The sequence below is a fragment of the Squalius cephalus genome (genome assembly GCF_949319135.1).
Source record: "Squalius cephalus genome assembly, chromosome: 15".
Classification (NCBI taxonomy): Eukaryota; Metazoa; Chordata; class Actinopteri; order Cypriniformes; family Leuciscidae; genus Squalius; species Squalius cephalus.
Window position 1 is genome coordinate 27,373,869 of NC_137136.1, and position 21,384 is coordinate 27,395,252.

Here is a 21,384-nt window from a genome sequence, read left to right on the forward strand (position 1 = left end):
CTGGGCCTGCAGGCTGTCAATGATGTCTGCTGCCTTTTCTGCTCTCTCCCTTCCACGCTCATAGGTTTGGAACTCTGTGTTGAAGTTGTTTCTGCATGATAGATGATACTTAGCTTCCATTGCAAAAAGGTCCTTGTCCTACAACTTGCAATAAAGAGCCTCTTTCTTTAATTCCTTCTTTCTTTAATCTTTCTTTAATCTTTAATTCTTTCTTTAATGAAAATAACTTTCCAGGCTAGTTCCTTGTGTTTCCAACTCTGAAACTTTGTAAGCTCTTCAGTCTTGCCCTTGAACTTGGATTTTGCTTTGTCACTGATTGGGAAACAAGAAGGAACACCTTCTTGGAGCTCCTTCAGATTGAATTGACAGAGATTTGACATGGCGCAGAGAGTCCTTTTTCAATGATGATGATTCACCAGATGTAGAAGCCTTTGACACTTGTAAACAATCTATTTTCCCTGTAAAGCTTTTATAGCAGTATTGGTGATAGCCAATTGTATCCAAAGGCAAGTCCTCTAATGTAAATGGAATCTGTTCACAAATATCCATCTTGCGGTATGGTGAACTGGCTGCTTAACAGAGTCTCATATCTCGGATACTGTGCAGATATGATAGCTTCTCGCTTTCCGAAAGCCTGTGATTATAGTAAAAACTGTTGAAAAATGACTTATGACTTAGTTATGACTACAAAGGTATATCTTAATTATAGTTTCAAATACGTACTGAAATTGTTCCAAAAGAGAGAGCAGTGTGAGATGGCGATCTGTAGGTACCACAACTGCCAACTGCAAAGCCCCAACATTCCCAAACTGGCAGTTAGTCAACTTTTTGGACCTTTTTGGATTTTTTTTTTAAGTTAATTTGCTTTGTTTTGTTTTGTTTACTTCAAAAGTAAAGCTATTTTCAATTTCTTCAGGTTCAGGATAGGTGCAGTAAAAGGTTAAAATAAACCCCATTTCAGCCTATTAGTATAATAAAAATGGTGTCAAATTAGCTTTTTTTGCTGTTTTTGACCATAGATGGTCAAGATGTTGTAAAATATAACAAATAACAATTTCCCTGGGTCAGAATTGTATGGAAAAATGTGTCCATTTGTCTCTGTGAGTTGTTTACATCAAAAGTTATGGCACTTTAAATCACAATTGATTTTTCGGGTTTGGTGCAAAGGGTTAAAAATAAAGCATTTTGGACATTATTTCAGCTTGGTACCCAATTTAATTTTAAAATAGACACTTGAATGATAAAGAAATAACAGTTTGTGAAAAAGAAATCACCCTATGCGCTTCAGAAAATGAAAATATAGTTGATCCTCTACACATTTTTGGCCATTTTTTGCTATTTTTGTCCAGAAATAGGGTCAATATGTTATCAAATGTTAAAAATAACCATTCCATTAAATTCCTGGGGTCAGAATTGTATGGGAAAATGTGTTCATTTGTCTCTGTATGTCGTTTACTTCAAATGTTAAGCCACTTTCTATATAATTTTTTTATTTTTCGGGTTCCGGTCGGGTTCCGCAAAGGGTTAAAAAATGAAGCCTTTGGGACATTATTTCAGCTTGGTACCTGGCAGATTCTGAAAATAGACACTTTAAAGATTTAAAAAAATCAGGTGGCATAAAAAAAGCCGGGGGGTGCGCGTGGACCCCTATTTCCATCTAGACTATTAGCTGTACATCAAAAAGCTGTTCAGCATCACTAAAGCATTCCAGAGAGAAGGGAAAGGAGTTACCATCAATAACTTGTCTCAGTCGTTGATTGAGCTCTTCCACTTTGTTCTGTAACAGACAGAGCCACAGTGACTCCAGGTTATAGCCTCTTACAAGGGTCACTTTCATTGCCCTCTGCCCCCTATTTTTTGAACGCAACTGCAAAAGATTAAAGGTGAAAATCTCCAGCAAGAGATCTACATTTGAGCAGAAGGCAAAAGCACTTTCAGAGGGAAGAGGATGAATCACCTTGATCCAATACAAGGAAATGTCAAAATAATCTAGGCCAGGGGTTTTCAAACCGTTCCTGGAGTCTCCCCAGCACTAAAGATTTTTGGATGTCTCCCTTCTCTAACCCAAGTGAATTAAGTCATCGGCTGAATAGCAGAGTACTCCATGACCTGAGTTGGTGTGCCCAATAAGAGAAACATCCAAAATGTGCAGTGCTGGGGAGGCTTCAAGAAACTTTGAAAACCCCTGATCTAGGCAGTTCAAGAGAAAAGCAATGGCAGCCAACTATCATTTCTGAGCAGGATTCGAGGGAAAAACGTACAGACATTAAAGCATGCAACAATGATAACTGATAAAAGCATGGGTACATGCACACAAAGCACTTTACAAGATTTTATGAGGGTTTCTGCAAATAAAAATAAACTGTGATAGTATATGAAATGCAACAGTAAATACTGCTTTAGAATCTGGTCATCTACCTCATTAAATTGCAATCATAAAATGTAGCACAATAATCCTGAACTGTATGTTTTAAAATAGAAACAAACAGAAGGAACTAAATCTACTAAACTATAATTAATAAAATAGAAATAATCAGAAATAACTAAATCTTCTAAACTATAATTTCTCAGGAATTGTGAGTAATGCTTGCAATGTGAGTGCAGTGATGTTCTGGGTGGTTGCCAGCACATTGTTGAGTTGTTGCTTACTAGCCGAAAAAACGAGGGAAAAAAAAAAAACCTTGCCAAGTGTCTATGATATTCTGGTCCCAAAATATGATATGAGTCACTACTTCTGTGAAACTTGTGTTTTGCTTGTTTAATTACCTGTCAGATAAAAAAAAAAAAAAAAAGGTAAAATTGCTTAGAAAAGTAATAGCACAATGGGGACAAATTTCCAAAGTTCGATATCATGGTAATTATATCAACAGTAATATCGATGCCTGTCTCAGCAAACACCAATAATAACCTAGCTTTTAAGTGTTTAGAATCAACATTTCTTAACAAAAGTTTAGGAAGATTAATAAAGATCTGAAAGTACTCTATTGCTGACCTTGTCTTCACAGGTGCAGCCCAGATCATCATTACCAGCTGTGACTAGTCCTGCAGGGTTTGGCTTGGACACTTCTTCAGGCATGCTGGGTGCGTACAGAGGGGTCCTTAGGAGCTGGTTAAGGCTACCATGGGTACCATTGTTAGGGGCTGGTTTCAAGCCAAGGAGATCTGGGAAGATCATGGAGGCAAAAGATCTGATGTGCTGATGTGCTTGTAAAGCATTAAACAATCAAGTGTTATTAGAGTTGCCAAGTATGCAGTTTTTATGGTATTGAGCAACTTTTACATGTTTGCTGTGGGTATTTTTTATTTATTTAAATTTATAATTATTTTTTAATTGTTTAAATTGTATACATTTATTAAATGAATTTATGAATGAATTTCAATGAATTTCAATTACATTTATATGAAATAATCTACTTTTAATCAATTCTTAGATCCTAACTGATCTCTGATGCAAGACAGAAGAGGGCACTCACAGACTTCACTCACTATAATGCCACTAATGCATTATTACATTGATTAATATAAAAAAATAGTGCAAGAACTTGGGGAAATGTTGAACTTTTCAAAGATTTTATGCTGCTTATATCGGGGAAATACATTTTTTTGTATTTGCTTTGTGAGTGGATATATTTTGAGCTTGCCTAATTTTGGTTGGACATTTACCTGGCCTTGTCATGCAGACCTGGCAACCTTGATCATTATGCAAATGTTGTGAATAGAGATCAGTGCTTTTGTATTGAAACTCAAAATATTGTGGTAGTCAGGATCAAGTCTAGAGAATGAAAAATGAAAGGTACTTTTCCTCACCGCACATGACATTGTAAAGCTCAATATTCTCAAATGGTGGGATTTTTGTCTTGAATTTAAAAGCTGGTCCATATCCAAGGAAAATGGTCTGGGAAAAAAAAGGCCAACATAAGTAACTAATGTACCACAACTTTAACATAACACTTAAAGCTGTAGCCATTAAAAAAGCAATTCAAACAACAAACCTGCATGCTGTTGATCTTATTGTCATATCCGTGATCACCAGCAAACCCACATTTCCCATGATTCCTTTTTGTTTCATAGAACTTTCTGTATCAAACAAGACACAACCATAGTAGGTCATTGCAGATTCTATCTCAAGAAAAACATTAGGAGGAGCATGCAGCAACATTCCTAACCTGTTGTATGATTCGACTATAGAAAAAAAAAGTGTGGGAGGACTTAATTTTATCAGTCACAATAAAGTAATTTCATTTGTGATCCAAAAAAAATCGAATCGTGTCCTACATTTTGGTTCTTGTTAAATGGATCACTCTCACTCAACACAAATCACAATTTTGATTTCATGCTGTCCATAAGAATAAAGGTGTGAATCTTCGCTGGCTTGCTTTAAAAACGTTTCAAAGGTTAACAATTCGGTTACAAAGCGATTCTCAATCAATCACGATGGGGTACTAGGAGTTAGTATTGTCAGTATCCCTGACCAATACCAGTGAAATACAACGATTCTTCAAGCTAATTTTGATACCAGTGATGAAAAGAAATGCTAGTGAACACCTCTAAACAACTGTTTAACTATTTTAAAGTATTTAATTTGGTTACACTTTATTTTAAGGTGTCATTGTTGCAGTGAAATTATATATTTAAAAACTGAGTAATATTAAGCATCTACATGTACTTACTATATGGTTAGAGTAGGATTAGGATTTGGTTGAGGGTTAGTTGCATGTAATTATGTATAATTTACTGTTATTACTATGGTAAGTACATGTAACATATGTAACAAGGACACTGTAAAATAAAGTGTAACCTTTAATGTTTTATTTTAATATTTTTGAATTACTAACTTTGTGTAATCACGAGTAGGCAATTTCTTTTTTAAATAATTACAAATGAATAATAATTTAAAACACTTGTATTTAGGAAAGTAATTTTCAGCTAAATAAATATAGTTTCAAAACAAAAGCAAATAGTCAGTAATAAAGAGGAAAAAATAAACACAAGTCAATTACGTGGTAATGTTGCAGATGTCATGCTTAAATACTGAACATAAAAGTCCAGTGTTTAAATTCCCTAGCATAAATCAGCATTTAGAAGTCACTGAACATGCTGAGTGAAGCTGTGTCCCAGAGCCAAATGGCTCGTATGAAGCACACTTAACCTCAGTCATCACTGTGTTGTAAACTGTCCGTTTTAAATCAGTGGAAAGCAGACACTACATTAAATCCAGATATTCCAGCAATACGTCTTAGCCCCAAAAGCATTCAGCATCTTCAAATAGCAAGAGACCTGCTCATAAATATTCTATTTCATTTCATAAAACCTGAGTAGTTGATTTAACTGTGTGCTTCATGCAAGGACCTACAGGCCAGGTGAGACTACCCTAACTATGAAGTAGTTCACTTCATGAGTCTGGTGCCACCGATTAGACAGGACTATATCTCTACCAGTGTGCCTGAAAGCTTTCTTTCATTAGGTATCTAGTGTCAGCCAAAGCAAACAAAGGAGGGTGTCCCAACCCGGCTCTGAGGAACCGTCTCTGGACCTGCCTCTCTTTTTCTGCACTGTAGGAGAACTAAGTTTGGTGAAGTAGAACAGTGCATTCTGTACTGAAACATTCAAAGTACATTAAACCATTAAAATAATCAATATACAGTGGTCCCAAAAGTATTTAGAGACTACTGGAGACTACAGTCACACAAATAATACTAGACTTTCCTCAGAACTATCTTCATCTATGGTGGATGTGTTGTAAACCAATGGCTAATTTCAGTGACCTCACTGATTTTCCTTTTTGGAGATTACAGCTTTCCATTTCAGTTGGAAATGAGCATACTAGGGATTACAGTGTGGTTTTAAGCATCTAAAGAAAAGCTAAAAACTAAAAAGGTACTTCAACTGAGCAGCATACACTGCAAAAAAAAACAAAACAAAAAAAAACAACGTTATCAGTATTTTTGTCTTGTTTTCCACCAGTGAAATATCTGTATCTTCATGAGTCAAAATTGAAAGATATTAATACTTGTTTTCAGAGAATATATTTTGAATTAAGCCTATTTTATAGTATAATTCTAAGAACATTTAGTAAGCTTAATGTTTAAAATAAGAGAAAATGTTAACACTTTACAATAAGGCTCAATTGGTTAATGCATTAGGCATCATGAACTAACAATGAACAACAGTATTTATCGATCCAGGTTAATGTTATTTCTACATACGCTTTTAACATTTCAAGTTGTGTAAATTGATATTAATGAATGTATTATGAACTAACATGAATAAACAATGAACATTAGTATATTTATACATTTTTATCCAACATAATTTTGCCTCAGTCTCGAGTAAATGTATCTAGTTTTATAGATGATTGGATATTTTTATTGGAAAATAAGACAAAGTACTCCTTAAGATTTTCTTTTTGTAGGTTTGAGCATCTTTTAAGAAACATTCACAAACTCTGTAATTTTAACAAAGAAGGCTTAGATTATTTACCGTGCTATGTGCCATTTCCTCTCAACCATCAAGTGAATCTCCTCGATTCTGTGGTTGTTGGCATAGTGCAAACGTTTGGGAAGGTGCTGCTTCAAGTATGGTTTGAAGTGCTGGTCTGGCTTTTTACACTGTAGGAGAACTAAGTTTGGTGAAGTAGAACAGTGCATTCTGTACTGAAACATTCAAAGTACATTAAACCATTCAAATAATCAATATACAGTGGTCCCAAAAGTATTTAGAGACTACTGGAGACTACAGTCACACAAATAATACTAGACTTTCCTCAGAACTATCTTCACTTTTCTGAGCCATTTTTACAAAGAGTTTTAACCAACTTTTTAGTGGTTGAATAAAGTAAGTCCCCCTCAAGTTCACAGAGATGTGGTAGGGAAGTAACCACAGGATAGGTAATTACATTAACTATGGACAAGTTTTATTATGTTTGACAACCAGAAAGTGTCACATTTTGGGCCCACTGTAAAGCTTGTCTAAAATGTTACAGTTTCTTATAAAAGGCTTAGTAAAATATTAATATGATGTAAAGTTACAGTAAGTATATCATTATAATGAATTTTAAAGAATGTCACTTACTGTAAGGTTTGCTACAACTGCTTTTGCATCGTCTAGAGAAAAAAAGAGAAAAATGTAATTGTTTTGATGCCAGATGCTTTTAAAACAAAATAATTCCTAGAAATAGTGCATTATACTCTATTCTAGTTTCTTAAGTCACATGCTCTCAACCCAATTTTCAATTGTAATGTGACATTTCATTAACACCAACCAATAGCCCACACAGCCTAGGTGACATCAGCCAAAAAGAGAAAGTAATAGGCACAGTAGCTATTACACAAATTAGGGAAACATATATTTTTTTTCTAAGGACTAATGTGCTGTTAAATTGTGAGAAAGAATTAGGGAAAAAACATTTAAGTCAATTTTGGTTACATGCTGACTTAAAAAATAAAACTACACAAATTTAAACCTGTAACAAAGTGTGTAAAAAAGGAAAACATCTTTTTCTTTCATAGACTGTTTTGATCTGATTGTACTCTATTTGTTCGAACACTAAGGATATATTTACAAAAAAATCCTGTGATTTCTAATGCAACTAGACAAGGACAGGCTAAAATTCTCCTTCTGCTTTTTAATAACTAACATTTAGAGTTGTTTGGATTTCGGGCTCTGATCCTTCCCAGAGAGCCAGGAATTAGGATGATGTCATCTGTGTTGGACATGTAAGAGCTTAGGAACTCTGTGCGGTCACAATGAGCTTCCTCCATTCCTGAAGAAGAAAAGACATTTATAATTGATTTGCAAAAAAAAAAAAAAGGCATCATCCCTAGAAACCCTAAACCAGGACTTCTAAATGTAGTACCATGGTCTCCAACCAGGATGATATTGACACAACGGTGCAGTTTCATCTGTTTCAGGCCATTCATCAGCTGTCCAATCACCTTATCAATCTCCCTCAGAGCACTGTCAAGCTGTAGAATGAAACAACATTTGTATAATGCTCAAGGTGAAACATCAATATACTTCAAATTTACTTGAGGCAAGTTTGAATTGACACACTATGGTTAGTGAATGTGAGCAGTGTTTGCAGTGTCTGTATTTGTGCTGAGAAGTTTGTTTTCATTACTGCTACATTTGCAACATGACCATATATGATTTGATGAGTAATGTGTGTGACTGAAGCCGGTGTGAGAGACAAGGTCAGCCAACTGATTTCATGAACTATATGATTCCTGTACAGTCTGCTTACCTCGGTGCTGTGGGGTCCTAATTTGTGGCCATAGGAATCCAGCTGTTCAGAATGCATTGCATAAACATATGGCCTGCAAAAACAGAGACACATGTTACTTTCAAAAAAAAAAAAAAAAAAAAACCTCAAAAATACAAAAAACAAATAGCATCTATTACTAGTAAATAGTAAATCTACAAAGCCACAGTTACTATAAGGCAAAGTCTAACATTAAAGCAATTAAAAACGAATAATGTGTTTGTTAAGATAACCACATAGTGAACCCAAAGAGAAATATATCAATGTCCCATTCACTATAAAATACAGAATATTGAACTTAGTTGAGTAAAAATTAATGATTGGAGGGAGTTTTTAGGAGATTAGAACATTTTAAATGAAATGCTCAACCAAAAATTTATGTTCACAAAGCATTTAGGGGGGTGTTTACAATAAATAATACACACTGACCTCTCTGCATCCGGAAGGTGAAGCCATTGCAACATAGTCAGAACTCTCCTTTCCAATGGAATGCCACTGTTAATATACCACACATCAGAATTGGTGCATACACATAAATACTACGTAAATACAGAACATGCACAAAAATGGCCCTATAAAATTATTTAGTCACCATATTCAGGCAAATTGAAAGCATATATAGCTGAAATTTTCTCAAAGAGCAGTCGGCTGGGCAGTTAATTTGGCAAACCTTTGTATCTGAGTTTGAGGCCTGCACAGCAAATAGTGTTTATGTAGGGTATCATGGGTCAAGGGAGCAAGAACGATTTCAATCAATCTCTACAGGAAACCCTTTCCCCACTACCACCTCCACTCATCCTGACCTCCTGTCCAGTTGTATCAACATTAGGTCAATGTATGCACTAGCTAGGACTCCTTAAACATACTGGCTTAGATAAGAATATGTGATTTAATTTCCTCCAGCTTTGAGGCCAAAGGAAGTAGCTCTGAAAAGCACTTTGCCCTTTCAATTTGCTTATTTCAGTATGCAGTTGATCTAAAGTATGCAGGGCCTTGATTTCACTATATAGGACCTTTTCTCACAAATTGTACGCAAAACAGTTCAAGCTATCTCTTTCTATGCCTGAGTGAAAAAAATACAGTCTGAAAGCCCTCAGTGAGTGCAGATGAGGAGACCTTTGTGTTACAGTTGCCAGAGAGCACATAGAACAAAAACATGTGATTTCCTCTGTCATATGAAATTTCACTTGTGCAGTTCAGTTGTAATTTTCATGTCCTTTTAAGAAAATGTGAGTGGTGCTTGCCTGTGCAAAACTCTACATGCCATTGCTTTGTGGTTTCTAGAGTGATGTTTGATGTTTGTTTTACTGACCCACAACATGCCCACCTAGGTCCACCTAGAAAATTGTGAGATTGCACACCTCTACTCAACAAGCCACATGATCTGAGGTATCACTCATGTCCGTAACATAAACAGTATGGAATGAGTTATTTAATTAGCCATGTAACAGAATAAAGACATTAAATATACAATGTTTGCATTTGAGTTTGGATCATGTTGACTTACACTGGCCAGAAAAATGTACCAGCCTTTACTCCCTGTTTCACTGCTGTTATCCAGATCTAGAAATGGAAGAAAATGTGTTATCAGAGAAAACATACTGTATGTTGTACTACTGTGGAAAAAGAGTTTTTCCTTTCATGTTTCTAAGAACAATCTGTCTCTCATTTTACACATCAGACAACCTGATAGATCCTTGGACCAAAAAAAAAAAAAAAGGGATCACAATTCAGAAATGAGAGACAACTGTTCTATATGTTGGGTAATTTTCACAAGTGTTTGGGCAGAACTTTTCAAACTGGAGTGACGAGGCTGTGTAAGTTCCATTTGTGATGGCCTCATTTACCGTCACAGCTCAGTCAGTGGGGTCTAGAAACAGCTAGAAGAAATAAAGTTCTGTGAAAACTAAGAATTGATTCCAGCTGCTGGGCTAATAGCTGACATGTGTGTTGGAAATGTCTCCTTGTTTTCATGTAGCTTGCACATGATCACAGATCTAAAAAGCTCACTGACATTATGCTTTATGATTCCACCGCTTGCAGTTTCATAAAACTGTGCCGGTGAGGTATGTACATGACTGGATTTACCCTTAATAGTTAAAATTTGAGTAGCCTTTTATTCCTGGATAGAGCTATCTGTCATGGAAATATATGCCTATTAATTTCACATTTTTTAGAGCCCCCCCCGACCGAAATATATATGCCTATATATATATATATATATATATATATATATATATATATATATATATATATACCCCCCCCAAGACAAATCAGACTCTGGTAAAACATCTCATATAATATAATTAAATATGTGAAAATCATATTGTATGTTGCTTGCAAAACATATATATATATATATATTTCTTTTTACAGATGACAACATTGTCAAAACAATCCCCGTTCACAAAAATCCACGAAAACAACTAAAAACGCTGTATTATACATGACAGGCCAGTAGTTGGGAAGATCAATTTCAGCCTGTTTGTCAAAGCTACAGTATCATATAGCTCTAAAAGAACTGGAATATAGTGCACAAATTCAATAGATTATTTTTATGGTTCTTATGGACCAATGTGAGTAAATGAAGACAGAACTTATTTTTGGATGAACTATCCCTTTAAAAAAAAAAAAGGAATGGAATAGCAACTCACAGGTTGTCCTCCCCACCATCGATGGTTGAGCTTTTCTTTCCCACGGAAGTTAAAGTTAGCATCAAAGCCAGGGTCATGCATGGAGTTACCCACAATTCCATGTGACTCAGGATAAAGACCCTAAAGCAAAGAAAAAACAAAAGAAAAATGTTCAAATCAAACTGTTTAAGATGTGTGGTAGATTTTGCCATTTGCACCTGACTTAAGTTTACCTGGGGCGTCAACACCACAGTTGACACTTAATAATATTTATACTCTAGCACTGCGTCTACAGTGGATAACTGGTTTCGAGTCGGTCGACGTCTCAACCTTTTTGAACACTATCACTTGGGAATAAGGTCTTTATTGTTCCACTAACCTGCTCCACTAAACACTATCATTTGAGAATAGAAGAAAGATCTCTAGTGTCTTGCCGGCTGCACAGCAATAGTCAAACAGACTCCAGACAATGCCTTTGAGTGTGCTTTAATCACGTCCCGAGGACCGCAGACCAATTTCAGAGAGAATCCCACCAGCAAAAAGAATACAGTTTTTTATAGAATAGGAGCATGGCAAAGGTGACATGATTCATAACATAATTTTTCTACAATATGATTGGTTCTTCATATGTAATTCATCAAACCCTTCTGTTACTAGGTAAAAGCAAATCCTGATTTCTTGATTACTTCACCTTGTTATTCAAAGTCATGAGTTTATATATTTAGATAACTGTCTAGTTTAATTTCCCCTTTTTGTTATATTCAGATATAATTCAGACACACACTGACTTTGGCCCAAGGTTTGGGGACATTTAGGTTTCAAAAGCACATACTTGTTAATCCTGCAAGAAAAATACAGAAATAATATTATAATTAGGGGCCAAGCACCGAAGGTGCGGAGGCACTTATTGTAATTGTTAGTGTTCTTCTTCTTCTTCTTCTTCTTTTTCTTCCGACTGGGAGTCTATGGCAGCCCATAGAACCGCTTTGCGGGAAAGTTATGAAATTTGGCACAGTGATAGAGGACAGTCTGAAAAGTCACCATAGCAAATTTCTCCAACTCAAGTCTCCAACTCAATCCCTCTAGCGCCACCAACTGTCCAAAGTTTCACTCATGTTTATGCTAATAACTTTTGAACCGTAAGGGCTAGACACAAAATTCTTTCCCCCCGATTCCTTGGCTCAAGCTGATTCGATAGCACCATATGACGTCATCTTCCGTCATGGAAATTTGTCCGCCATTTTTAATTATCTGAAAAACATACTTTTCGAACTCCTAGGCCGATGCTCCGATTTTCACGGAAATTGAACCAGATCATCTACAGACCATGCTGACAAAAAGTTATGGAATTCATAAAAATTGGTCAAACCGTTCTCGAATACCGCACAAATTAATTTTACGTAGCGCTTGCGAAAACCGACGTAAGGCTTGATCTCTGCAACGCTTTATCGGATTCAGACCAAACTTGGTACATGTCATCACAAGCATGACCTGAGGCTACATGCTGCGTTTCAGCGCAGCACCACCTACTGGTCCGGAGATATGAAAAATGTATATTTTTGCCTATAACTTCTTAACAGTTTGTCCAAAAATCATAAAATCTGTCTCATTAGATTCAGAGCAACATGCCGAGTCGACTGATATCCAATTTTACCATATTGGCCATTTTGCCTGTCGGCCATTTTGAATTTTGTGCAAAAATGCTCTATTTTAAGAACGCATTAACGGATTGTTATGAATCTTGGTATGGGTCAGCAGCTCGATGCCCTGAAGGAGCGTGATACGTTTCGAACCAGCACCACCTAGTGGTCAAAAGTTATAACAAAATTTCCAAAAATGCTAATAACTTTTTAATATATCTGCCTATTGAAATGCCACTGGTCTTAATAGATTCCTTGGGTCACGCCGAGAACATAAATACCAAGTTTACCCTATTTGGCCGAACTTCCTGTCCGCCATCTTGATTTTCATTCAAAACCTACTTTTTCAAACTCCTCCTAGACCTTTTGTCCATTTTTCACCAAAATCGAATCGTATAATCTCCAGACTATGCTTTTCGTATGGTGCAGCAGCAAAGTTGAGGCATGATGCCAAAATGACTATTCAGGCTTTATCTCTGCAATGCCTTGACATATTGACACCAAACTTTGTATGAGTCATTGTCACTTCACTCTGACCACATCACATCAGTTTTGTAACTGCACCACCTATTGGTCAAACGTGATAATCCATTAAATCATATTTTAAATTACTGTTTAAAGGATTTTTCAGTCATTTCGCCTAAAATCTTCTTTAAATGTCTTTAATTGCTCATTGTTGCAGTTGGTCATACACTTTCAGCCATGTCTTGTCGTCTTATTCTGCTTGGCCCCGATAATGGTTGCTTGCGGCTATATTTTAAAGTTGTAATTTTAAGTTTACATTCCCCTTGTAGAATCTAAATCCTATCATTAAAAAGTACCATAGATATTGTTTTTCCCCACTAAGTAAAAATAAAAAAACAAAATGCAAAAAAAGAAAGATAAACATCTTGCAGATTCTGCAAACTTATGAGCAAAAAAAAAAAACAGAAGGTACACAAAATTAATACATACCGTTGCAATAGTATACAAATTCGGGTAGGTTTTGGTGGGGTACATAGGTCTCATGTATGGTGCATGGGTTCCACATGATCCTACAAGAGAAATGACAAGTCATTTTTAGGCCTGTTAATCGAAGGCATTAATTTAGTACAATATATATATATATTGCAAACTTCCCTGGCAATTTTGAGGTTGTGAGGGATAGACTGACAGCCTTTACAGTGACATGAAGGTCCTAGTTCAAATGTAAATTTCAGAGCTCACAACTTTCACAACTGTTTTGTGAAGTATGTGTCTGCTGAAAGTTTTGGAAAGATGTTTCATCAGCTGAAAAATTGCCATATAGTAAAACAACAGTATACAATCTATTGAACAAATTATACTTTGTCTCTTGAGATAAGCTTGTTTTCAGAAATTAAATATGGTACTACCCTGCCTAAGGTCTTAGTAGACCTAAGGTCTATTAGCACATATAGAATACATGTTCTGTGAACAAGAATGTGTCCTAGGTTGACTGTGTTTACTTTGTATATTGTCTTGCCTGTTTTTACTTCAGAAAAGCTCCACTGCAAAATGGATTGCTGTAGGCTGCAGGCCAGAAATAAGTGGGGGAAAAGTCAGCAAAGTTTTCTCTGAATCAAACCACACAAATTCTGAATCGATTCTTGGGTTTAATTTTAAACCCCTGCTGCGTGATGGCAGTTTTGTGTTTGCTAAAGACAGAGTCTATTTGCTAATTCCACAAGGAAAAAGAAAAATTATAAACTGTATATATATATTAAGTTGGATATATAGTACAACAAAACTTACCAGCATAAAAACAGTACACTCACATAAAGCAATATATAGGCTACTATATAACAAATAGTAAATATAGAATGTATTTTTTTTTTATATCGTAGTAAAATGTAAACCACATTATCGAGCAGCTCTCTGTATAAAATTGGATGTATAAGGATACTGACACTATTGGATGAGAACTGAATTTAGCTGGACCATGAGCTGGACAATGACATCACTTTTTTCTGCAGAACTGCTTTATATATTAAATTAACTCTGTTTGCATCATTGAATCATTTTCCTGTTATCACTGTAAAGCTGCTTTGAAACAATATGTATTGCCATAAGAAAATAATATACCTATACCAAAATATATTTAAAATACATTTCATACTAAGTATACAACAAATCTATTAACATATTTACTTACATATCGCTTGATACTTACTTACTGATATAAATATTATAATTAAACTTTATTTGGAGTACTTCTTTATTGCACATTTCTTAAATAAAATAAAAAAAATAAAATCATTAGGGTGTATAAAGCGCTATATAAATAAAGGTGACTTGACTATATCAAACTTTATCCACATATATATATATATATACAGTACAGGCCAAAAGTTTGGACACATTACTATTTTTAATGTTTTTGAAAGAAGTTTCTTCTGCTCATCAAGCCTGCATTTATTTGATCAAAAATACAGAAAAAAATTTAATATTGTGATATATTATTACAATTTAAAATAATTGGTTTTCAATTTATTATGCTTTAAATTATCATTTATTTCGGTGATGCAAAGCTGAATTTTCAGGATCATTACTCCAGTCTTCAGTGTCACATGTGACATCCAGTCAATCACATGATCCTTTAGAAATCATTCTAATGTTCTGATTTATTATGAGTGTTGGAAACAGTTCTGCTGCCTAATATATTTGATGAATAAAAGGTTAAAAAGAACTGCATTTAATTAAAAAAAAAAAAAAATTTTTTTAATATAAATCTTCTTTATTATCACTTTTTATCAATTTAACACATCCTTGCTGAATAAAATTATTGATTTATTTAAAAAAAAATAAAGAAAAAAATTACTGACCCCAAATTACTGACCAGTAGTGTATTGTTGTTATAAAAGATTTCTATCTTGAAAACATTTGCTTCTTCTTTTTTTCTTTTCTTTTTTCTTTTACTTTTTTTTATTCATCAAAGTATCCTAAAAAGTATCACAGGTTATGAAAAAATATTAAGCAGCAGAACTGTTTCCAACTTTGATAATGAATCATCATATTAGAATGATTTCTAAAGGATCATTTGATAGACTTGAGTAATGATCCTGAAAATTCAGCTTTCCATCACCGAAATAAATGATAATTTAAAGTATAATAAATTGAAAACCAATTATTTTAAATTGTAATAATATATCACAATATTACATTTTTTTCTGTATTTTTGATCAAATAAATGCAGGCTTGATGAGCAGAAGAAACTTCTTTCAAAAACATTAAAAATAGTAATGTGTCCAAACTTTTGGCCTGTACTGTATATATATATATATATATATATATATATATATATATATATATATATATATATATATATATATATTTACATCAAATAATTATGTTAATATATATATAGACACACACACACACACACACACATATACATATATATATATATATATATATACACACTCACCTAAAGGATTATTAGGAACACCATACTAATACTGTGTTTGACCCCCTTTCGCTTTCAGAACTGCCTTAATTCTACGTGGCATTGATTCAACAAGGTGCTGAAAGCATTCTTTAGAAATGTTGGCCCATATTGATAGGATAGCATCTTGCAGTTGATGGAGATTTGTGGGATGCACATCCAGGGCACGATGCTCCCGTTCCACCACACCCCCAAGATGCTCTATTGGGTTGAGATCTGGTGACTGTGGGGGCCATTTTAGTACAGTGAACTCATTGTCATGTTCAAGAAACCAATTTGAAATGATTCAAGCTTTGTGATATGGTGCATTATCCTGCTGGAAGTAGCCATCAGAGGATGGGTACATGGTGGTCATAAAGGGATGGACATGGTCAGAAACAATGCTCAGGTAGGCCGTGGCATTTAAACGATGCCCAATTGGCACTAAGGGGCCTAAAATGTGCCAAGAAAACATCCCCCACACCATTACACCACCAACACCAGCCTGCACAGTGGTAACAAGGCATGATGGATCCATGTTCTCATTCTGTTTACGCCAAATTCTGACTCTACCATCTGAATGTCTCAACAGAAATCGAGACTCATCAGACCAGGCAACATTTTTCCAGTCTTCAACTGTCCAATTTTGGTGAGCTCGTGCAAATTGTAGCCTCTTTTTCCTATTTGTAGTGGAGATGAGTGGTACCCGGTGGGGTCTTCTGCTGTTGTAGCCCATCCGCCTCAAGGTTGTGCATGTTGTGGCTTCACAAATGCTTTGCTGCATACCTCGGTTGTAACGAGTGGTTATTTCAGTCAAAGTTGCTCTTCTATCAGCTTGAATCAGTCGGCCCATTCTCCTCTGACCTCTAGCATCAACAAGGCATTTTCGCCCACAGGACTGCCGCATACTGGATGTTTTTCCCTTTTCACACCATTCTTTGTAAACCCTAGAAATGGTTGTGCATGAAAATCCCAGTAACTGAGCAGATTGTGAAATACTCAGACCGGCCCGTCTGGCACCAACAACCATGCCACGCTCAAAATTGCTTAAATCACCTTTCTTTCCCATTCTGACATTCAGTTTGGAGTTCAGGAGATTGTCTTGACCAGGACCACACCCCTAAATGCATTGAAGCAACTGCCATGTGATTGGTTGATTAGATAATTGCATTAATGAGAAATTGAACAGGTGTTCCTAATAATCCTTTAGGTGAGTGTATATATATATATATATATATATTAACATAATTATTTGATGTAAATCTGCTTTGAAACAATATATTGTGAAAAGCGCTATACAAATAAATTTGACCTGACTTGACAGAGTTTAGAAAGGGTAAAGCAAAAAATTACTAGTGCAATTTATGTGGTTTCATAGCACAAGATTTGTGAGCATATCCCAGGGTCCTATGGTCCCCAGATTTACAGTATATGGTACATATTAAACACATGAAAATGTGTCTTATGTTCCCAGGGTCCTATGTTCCCCAGTTCAAAGGTCAGTTAACACATTAAGTAAACTTTTTAAAAGGCCAGGACTCACTTTCCCAGGGTCCTATTAACTTTATAAACATCTACCCCTAAACCTTACCTGAAGAAGCTATGACCTTTTGTGATTCTAATACTCTAACCATATGTTTAGTTCTCTCAAGTCAAGGCCTGTTATATAGTACACCAGTGCTGGGGAAAAGAAAACCCCTTTAACAAGTTCCCACAATAACCCATGTCATATTAAGCAAAAACAGTGCTTGAAATCTTTTTTTTTTTCAGGTTCCCACACTGTAAAAATAAACCTGTAAAATTTACAGTAAAAATGCAGCTGTTGCCAGCACAAAAAAAAAAAAAAAAAAAAAAAAAAAAAAACCATTGTGCAAACATTTTATATTTTATGGAACTGAATTTACAGTAGGATTCATCACAAGAGGCCTTTCCACAAGCTGAGGTATATACTAATTTCAATCATGGCAACATTCAAAACAGTTTTAGCATGTTATTGAATTATTGCTGCAGCAGCAGAGCAAGTATAATGCAATAAAATGTTAACACTTTATAATAAGTATACTGTAATAAAGTGCTAACAAATCATTTGCAAACTATTAGTTTATAGTTAACTCATAGTTAATTGTGTTAATTACAGTGACAAAGAATGAATAACTTACTATTTGTATACAGCCTATTAATATATTAACAATGTAGAGACTACAATATATTAACTATAAATTAACTATAAACTAATAGTTTGTTAATGATTTATAAGTACTTTATTATTGTATATTTATTATAAAGTGCTACCAGTAATTACACTATTTACACAACATAAGATGTACCATAAAATCCTAATGTATGGAATTAGTAAAAAAATTGACGAGAAACAACAATTTAAACAAAATACCATAAAATGTAGTGTCACACATGTAATTGTGGGAATGTCAGTTTACATTTTTTCACTGTAGATAATAAGATTACTTACAAAATCTGTACATTTAACAATATTTTATTACGTAAAATGTCCCATAAGATCTAGAAGCTGGGGAACATATGACCTTGGGAACATAGGACCCTTTTTCATGAGTTTTTTATGTGCCATATAAATCTGGGGAGCACCCATCTGTTGTGGATGACATGCTTTAGCTTGATGTTGCTTGATGTTTGGTCTCAGTTTCAAGCAGAAAGAGTGACCTGTGCAATGGCCTGTGATGCATGTTTATTACTACACGCTAGATCACCAGTGAGTGGCAGCTCATGTAAGTTAAGAAAAAAAAAATAGACATATCATTGGGTCATTTTGGAATTGTAATGTGCTTCTGATATGAATCAGAACCAATTCGGATTAAATCGTGTGGTGCTTAAAGTTCAAAGCTGTAAAAAAAAAAGAAAAAAAAAAGAAATATATTACCTTTATAATTATTTTCATTTGGAGGCCTTTCTTAAATTTTAATATATACAATTAATTGGGATTTATTCGATCACTTAATCTGTATATAATGTAATACACTTCATAATTTTTAACTGATTGACAGCTTAGTCAATATTCATTCAAATTCAGTTTGTTGATTTTAATGAAAAGACATAGTTCTTACTGAGTTTCTCAATATTGGGGATCACCGTGCTTCCTCTTTTCATGTAAGATGCACGAAAGCCATCAACAGACAACATGATGACAGGGGGCCGAATGAACCTAGATAAGCAGAAGCATAAGTACACAAATACAAACAAAATGAAATTAGGATTTGTTGCTAAAATGTGTCCTTATTTCTAGTGGACAAGTGGTCTTTTATTTGAATGTTCTTTTTATAATAGGCTTCCTTAGGCATATGTTTAGGCTCAAAATCTCACACTTAATGTGCATACATTAACATTAATTGTCATGCAATCCACCCAGCAGTCCTCCTGGATAGGTGTTGTCACACAGAAACCCAATATCCATCTCTTAACCCCACTGTGTTTGCTGTCATTCAGCACTTCACAGCATTAAATAAATATATAATTCCCTTTCTTCTAGTATGTAAAGCACAGTTGTGAAAATATGAGTTTCTTTGACCTAGTGTTGAATATAAAAGGGGGGATGGATGGGGAGTGTGATGTTTGTCACTGAAATCACAACTGTGTCTCTCACCCAGAAGGACACTCATGGTTTTTAATCTCTTCACACTCGTCCTGTAACCAGGGAACATCACCTAGCCAGAGAGAGGAAGTCAGTCAGTGATGCACCAGGTGACAGTCATACATATGCAAACACGTCTAATGTCCAGGCAATACAGCGCTCTTGTTTTACAGTTGCACTAGAAATACACCCATCGCCACCTTTTTTTTTAAATTGTAGTTGGTTTGACAAATATCAAATCATTATTAGAGCAAATCATGATAACGCCCTGGCAGCTACTTTCGCTGTTAGCTACTGTATTAGTGAACTACCACATTCGACTGAGCGCTATTACTTACTAACTCGTTAATTAAAGTTATTCATTAATAAAGGAACAGTATTCTAAAGTGTTACCCTACTTTCTAGTTACGCAAGTACTGTGCCTAAGAGCTTGATGGGAAGTGACTAAAATATACATGATGGGCATTCTAGAGCAAAAAGTACAGCAATGTATTTGCCAATATGTGGTAGGCACTTTTAAATTCAAATATTTTCTAAGACTGGTCTGTCGTCTCCACCTTAAACCAGGTTTGCTAAACTTTCTGCAAATTACATAAAAATGAAATACATGAAAGCCTCCCACCTTTGCAGAGAGACCTGTAGTTGGAGCAGCAGTCTCCTTTGGCCATGCAGTCCTCTGAGCAGTGACAGGCATGCTGCTCATTACGAGTTTCACCACAGCGCTCTTTACTGCACTCAAACCCTCCCGCTGAAGGCACAAAATAATGAAACATCTCTCGTAGACAAAATCAACATAATGCAAAATTAAAGGAAACTGTTACAGTAGCCTGACACAAACAATTTAAGGTAAACCTGTCCTTAGACAAAGACAAAAAGTACAGAGGGGTCCAAAAGTAAAAATACTTTAATTTGTGAATCATGAATTTGAGAACTTCTTAGTATTTGGCAGAAAAACATTTGTGCAAAACCTGATGAATCCATGTCATCCAGTATGATTTGAGAATGTTCCAAAATAGCATTGTTTGCTTCAATGGATGCAATTAAACATGACTATTTGTACAAGTGAGTTGTCAATGTAAAAATTTTGCTTATTCCATTATTGCCCTAACATTGCAAAATTTTAACATTTTCCTTCACTTCATAAAGTCTCAGGGCCCTATTTTAACAATGTAAGCGCACAGCGCAAGTTCACTTAGGACGTGTCCGAATCCACTTTTGCTAGTTTAACGAAATGGTCTAAAAGGGTTGTCCTTATTCTCTTAATAAGTAATGGGTGTGTTTTGGCCGTAATGTGCAATAAACCAATCAGAGTCTCATCTCCCATTCCCTTTAAAAGCCAGTTGCGCCCGTGCCATGGCGGATTCTCTATTTACATGGCGGAATTTGCAAGCGGAAAAAAACGAACACTTATCTAGCGAGGAATCGGATCTGCTCATGCACGAGGTTAAAGCACGCAAGCAGACCATCTATGGGACAAAGTGTACGAGCGTTGTGGACCCGCCTATAGGCTCACATTACTAACGCGCTCTTTAAATAACAACAAAAAAAATACAACGGCATTGACTTTAGACCAGGTTTTTGTTGGTCAATGGCGCAGTCTATTTCTGTTGCCTCAAAATAGCAACGCGCCAACAATGTGCCTGAACACACCTCGTTTTCAGACCAGCATGCCCATGGGCGCACAAATGGGCGCAAATGCATTTGCTATTTAAACAACATGGTGCAGGACGTGAAAATGATAACTGCGTTGGACTGAAACTACCTGTAGCAAAAAACACTTGCGTCGCGCCTGGCGCCGCATTGTGCCGGTGTATGATAGGGCCCTC

The 21,384-nt window shown here is 35.4% G+C and overlaps 1 protein-coding gene across 4 annotated transcripts in view; it reads right to left on the reverse strand.

Annotated features, from left to right (window-relative positions):
• The window catches only part of enpp2 (ectonucleotide pyrophosphatase/phosphodiesterase 2), a 48,054-nt gene that overhangs the window by 22,504 nt on the left and 4,166 nt on the right, over positions 1 to 21,384 (reverse strand). For 2 of the 4 annotated variants that reach the window (XR_013823752.1, XM_079895305.1), the window contains exons 4-19: positions 20,181 to 20,306; positions 19,571 to 19,631; positions 19,035 to 19,132; positions 13,488 to 13,567; positions 10,915 to 11,034; positions 9,768 to 9,823; positions 8,690 to 8,755; positions 8,243 to 8,315; positions 7,856 to 7,964; positions 7,637 to 7,762; positions 7,072 to 7,103; positions 6,481 to 6,608; positions 3,993 to 4,077; positions 3,808 to 3,895; positions 2,993 to 3,162; positions 1,732 to 1,867 (exon numbers count right to left, since the gene is read on the reverse strand). Coding sequence is in view for 3 of the 4 variants with exons in the window: in XM_079895305.1 (XP_079751431.1) it covers positions 1,732 to 1,867; positions 2,993 to 3,162; positions 3,808 to 3,895; positions 3,993 to 4,077; positions 6,481 to 6,608; positions 7,072 to 7,103; positions 7,637 to 7,762; positions 7,856 to 7,964; positions 8,243 to 8,315; positions 8,690 to 8,755; positions 9,768 to 9,823; positions 10,915 to 11,034; positions 13,488 to 13,567; positions 19,035 to 19,132; positions 19,571 to 19,631; positions 20,181 to 20,306 (1,554 nt within the window). In the remaining variant the exon portion in view is untranslated. The remainder of the gene's footprint in view (positions 1 to 1,731; positions 1,868 to 2,992; positions 3,163 to 3,807; positions 3,896 to 3,992; positions 4,078 to 6,480; positions 6,609 to 7,071; positions 7,104 to 7,636; positions 7,763 to 7,855; positions 7,965 to 8,242; positions 8,316 to 8,689; positions 8,756 to 9,767; positions 9,824 to 10,914; positions 11,035 to 13,487; positions 13,568 to 19,034; positions 19,133 to 19,570; positions 19,632 to 20,180; positions 20,307 to 21,384) is intronic. The other 2 variants (XM_079895306.1, XM_079895307.1) reach the window with 1 other exon arrangement.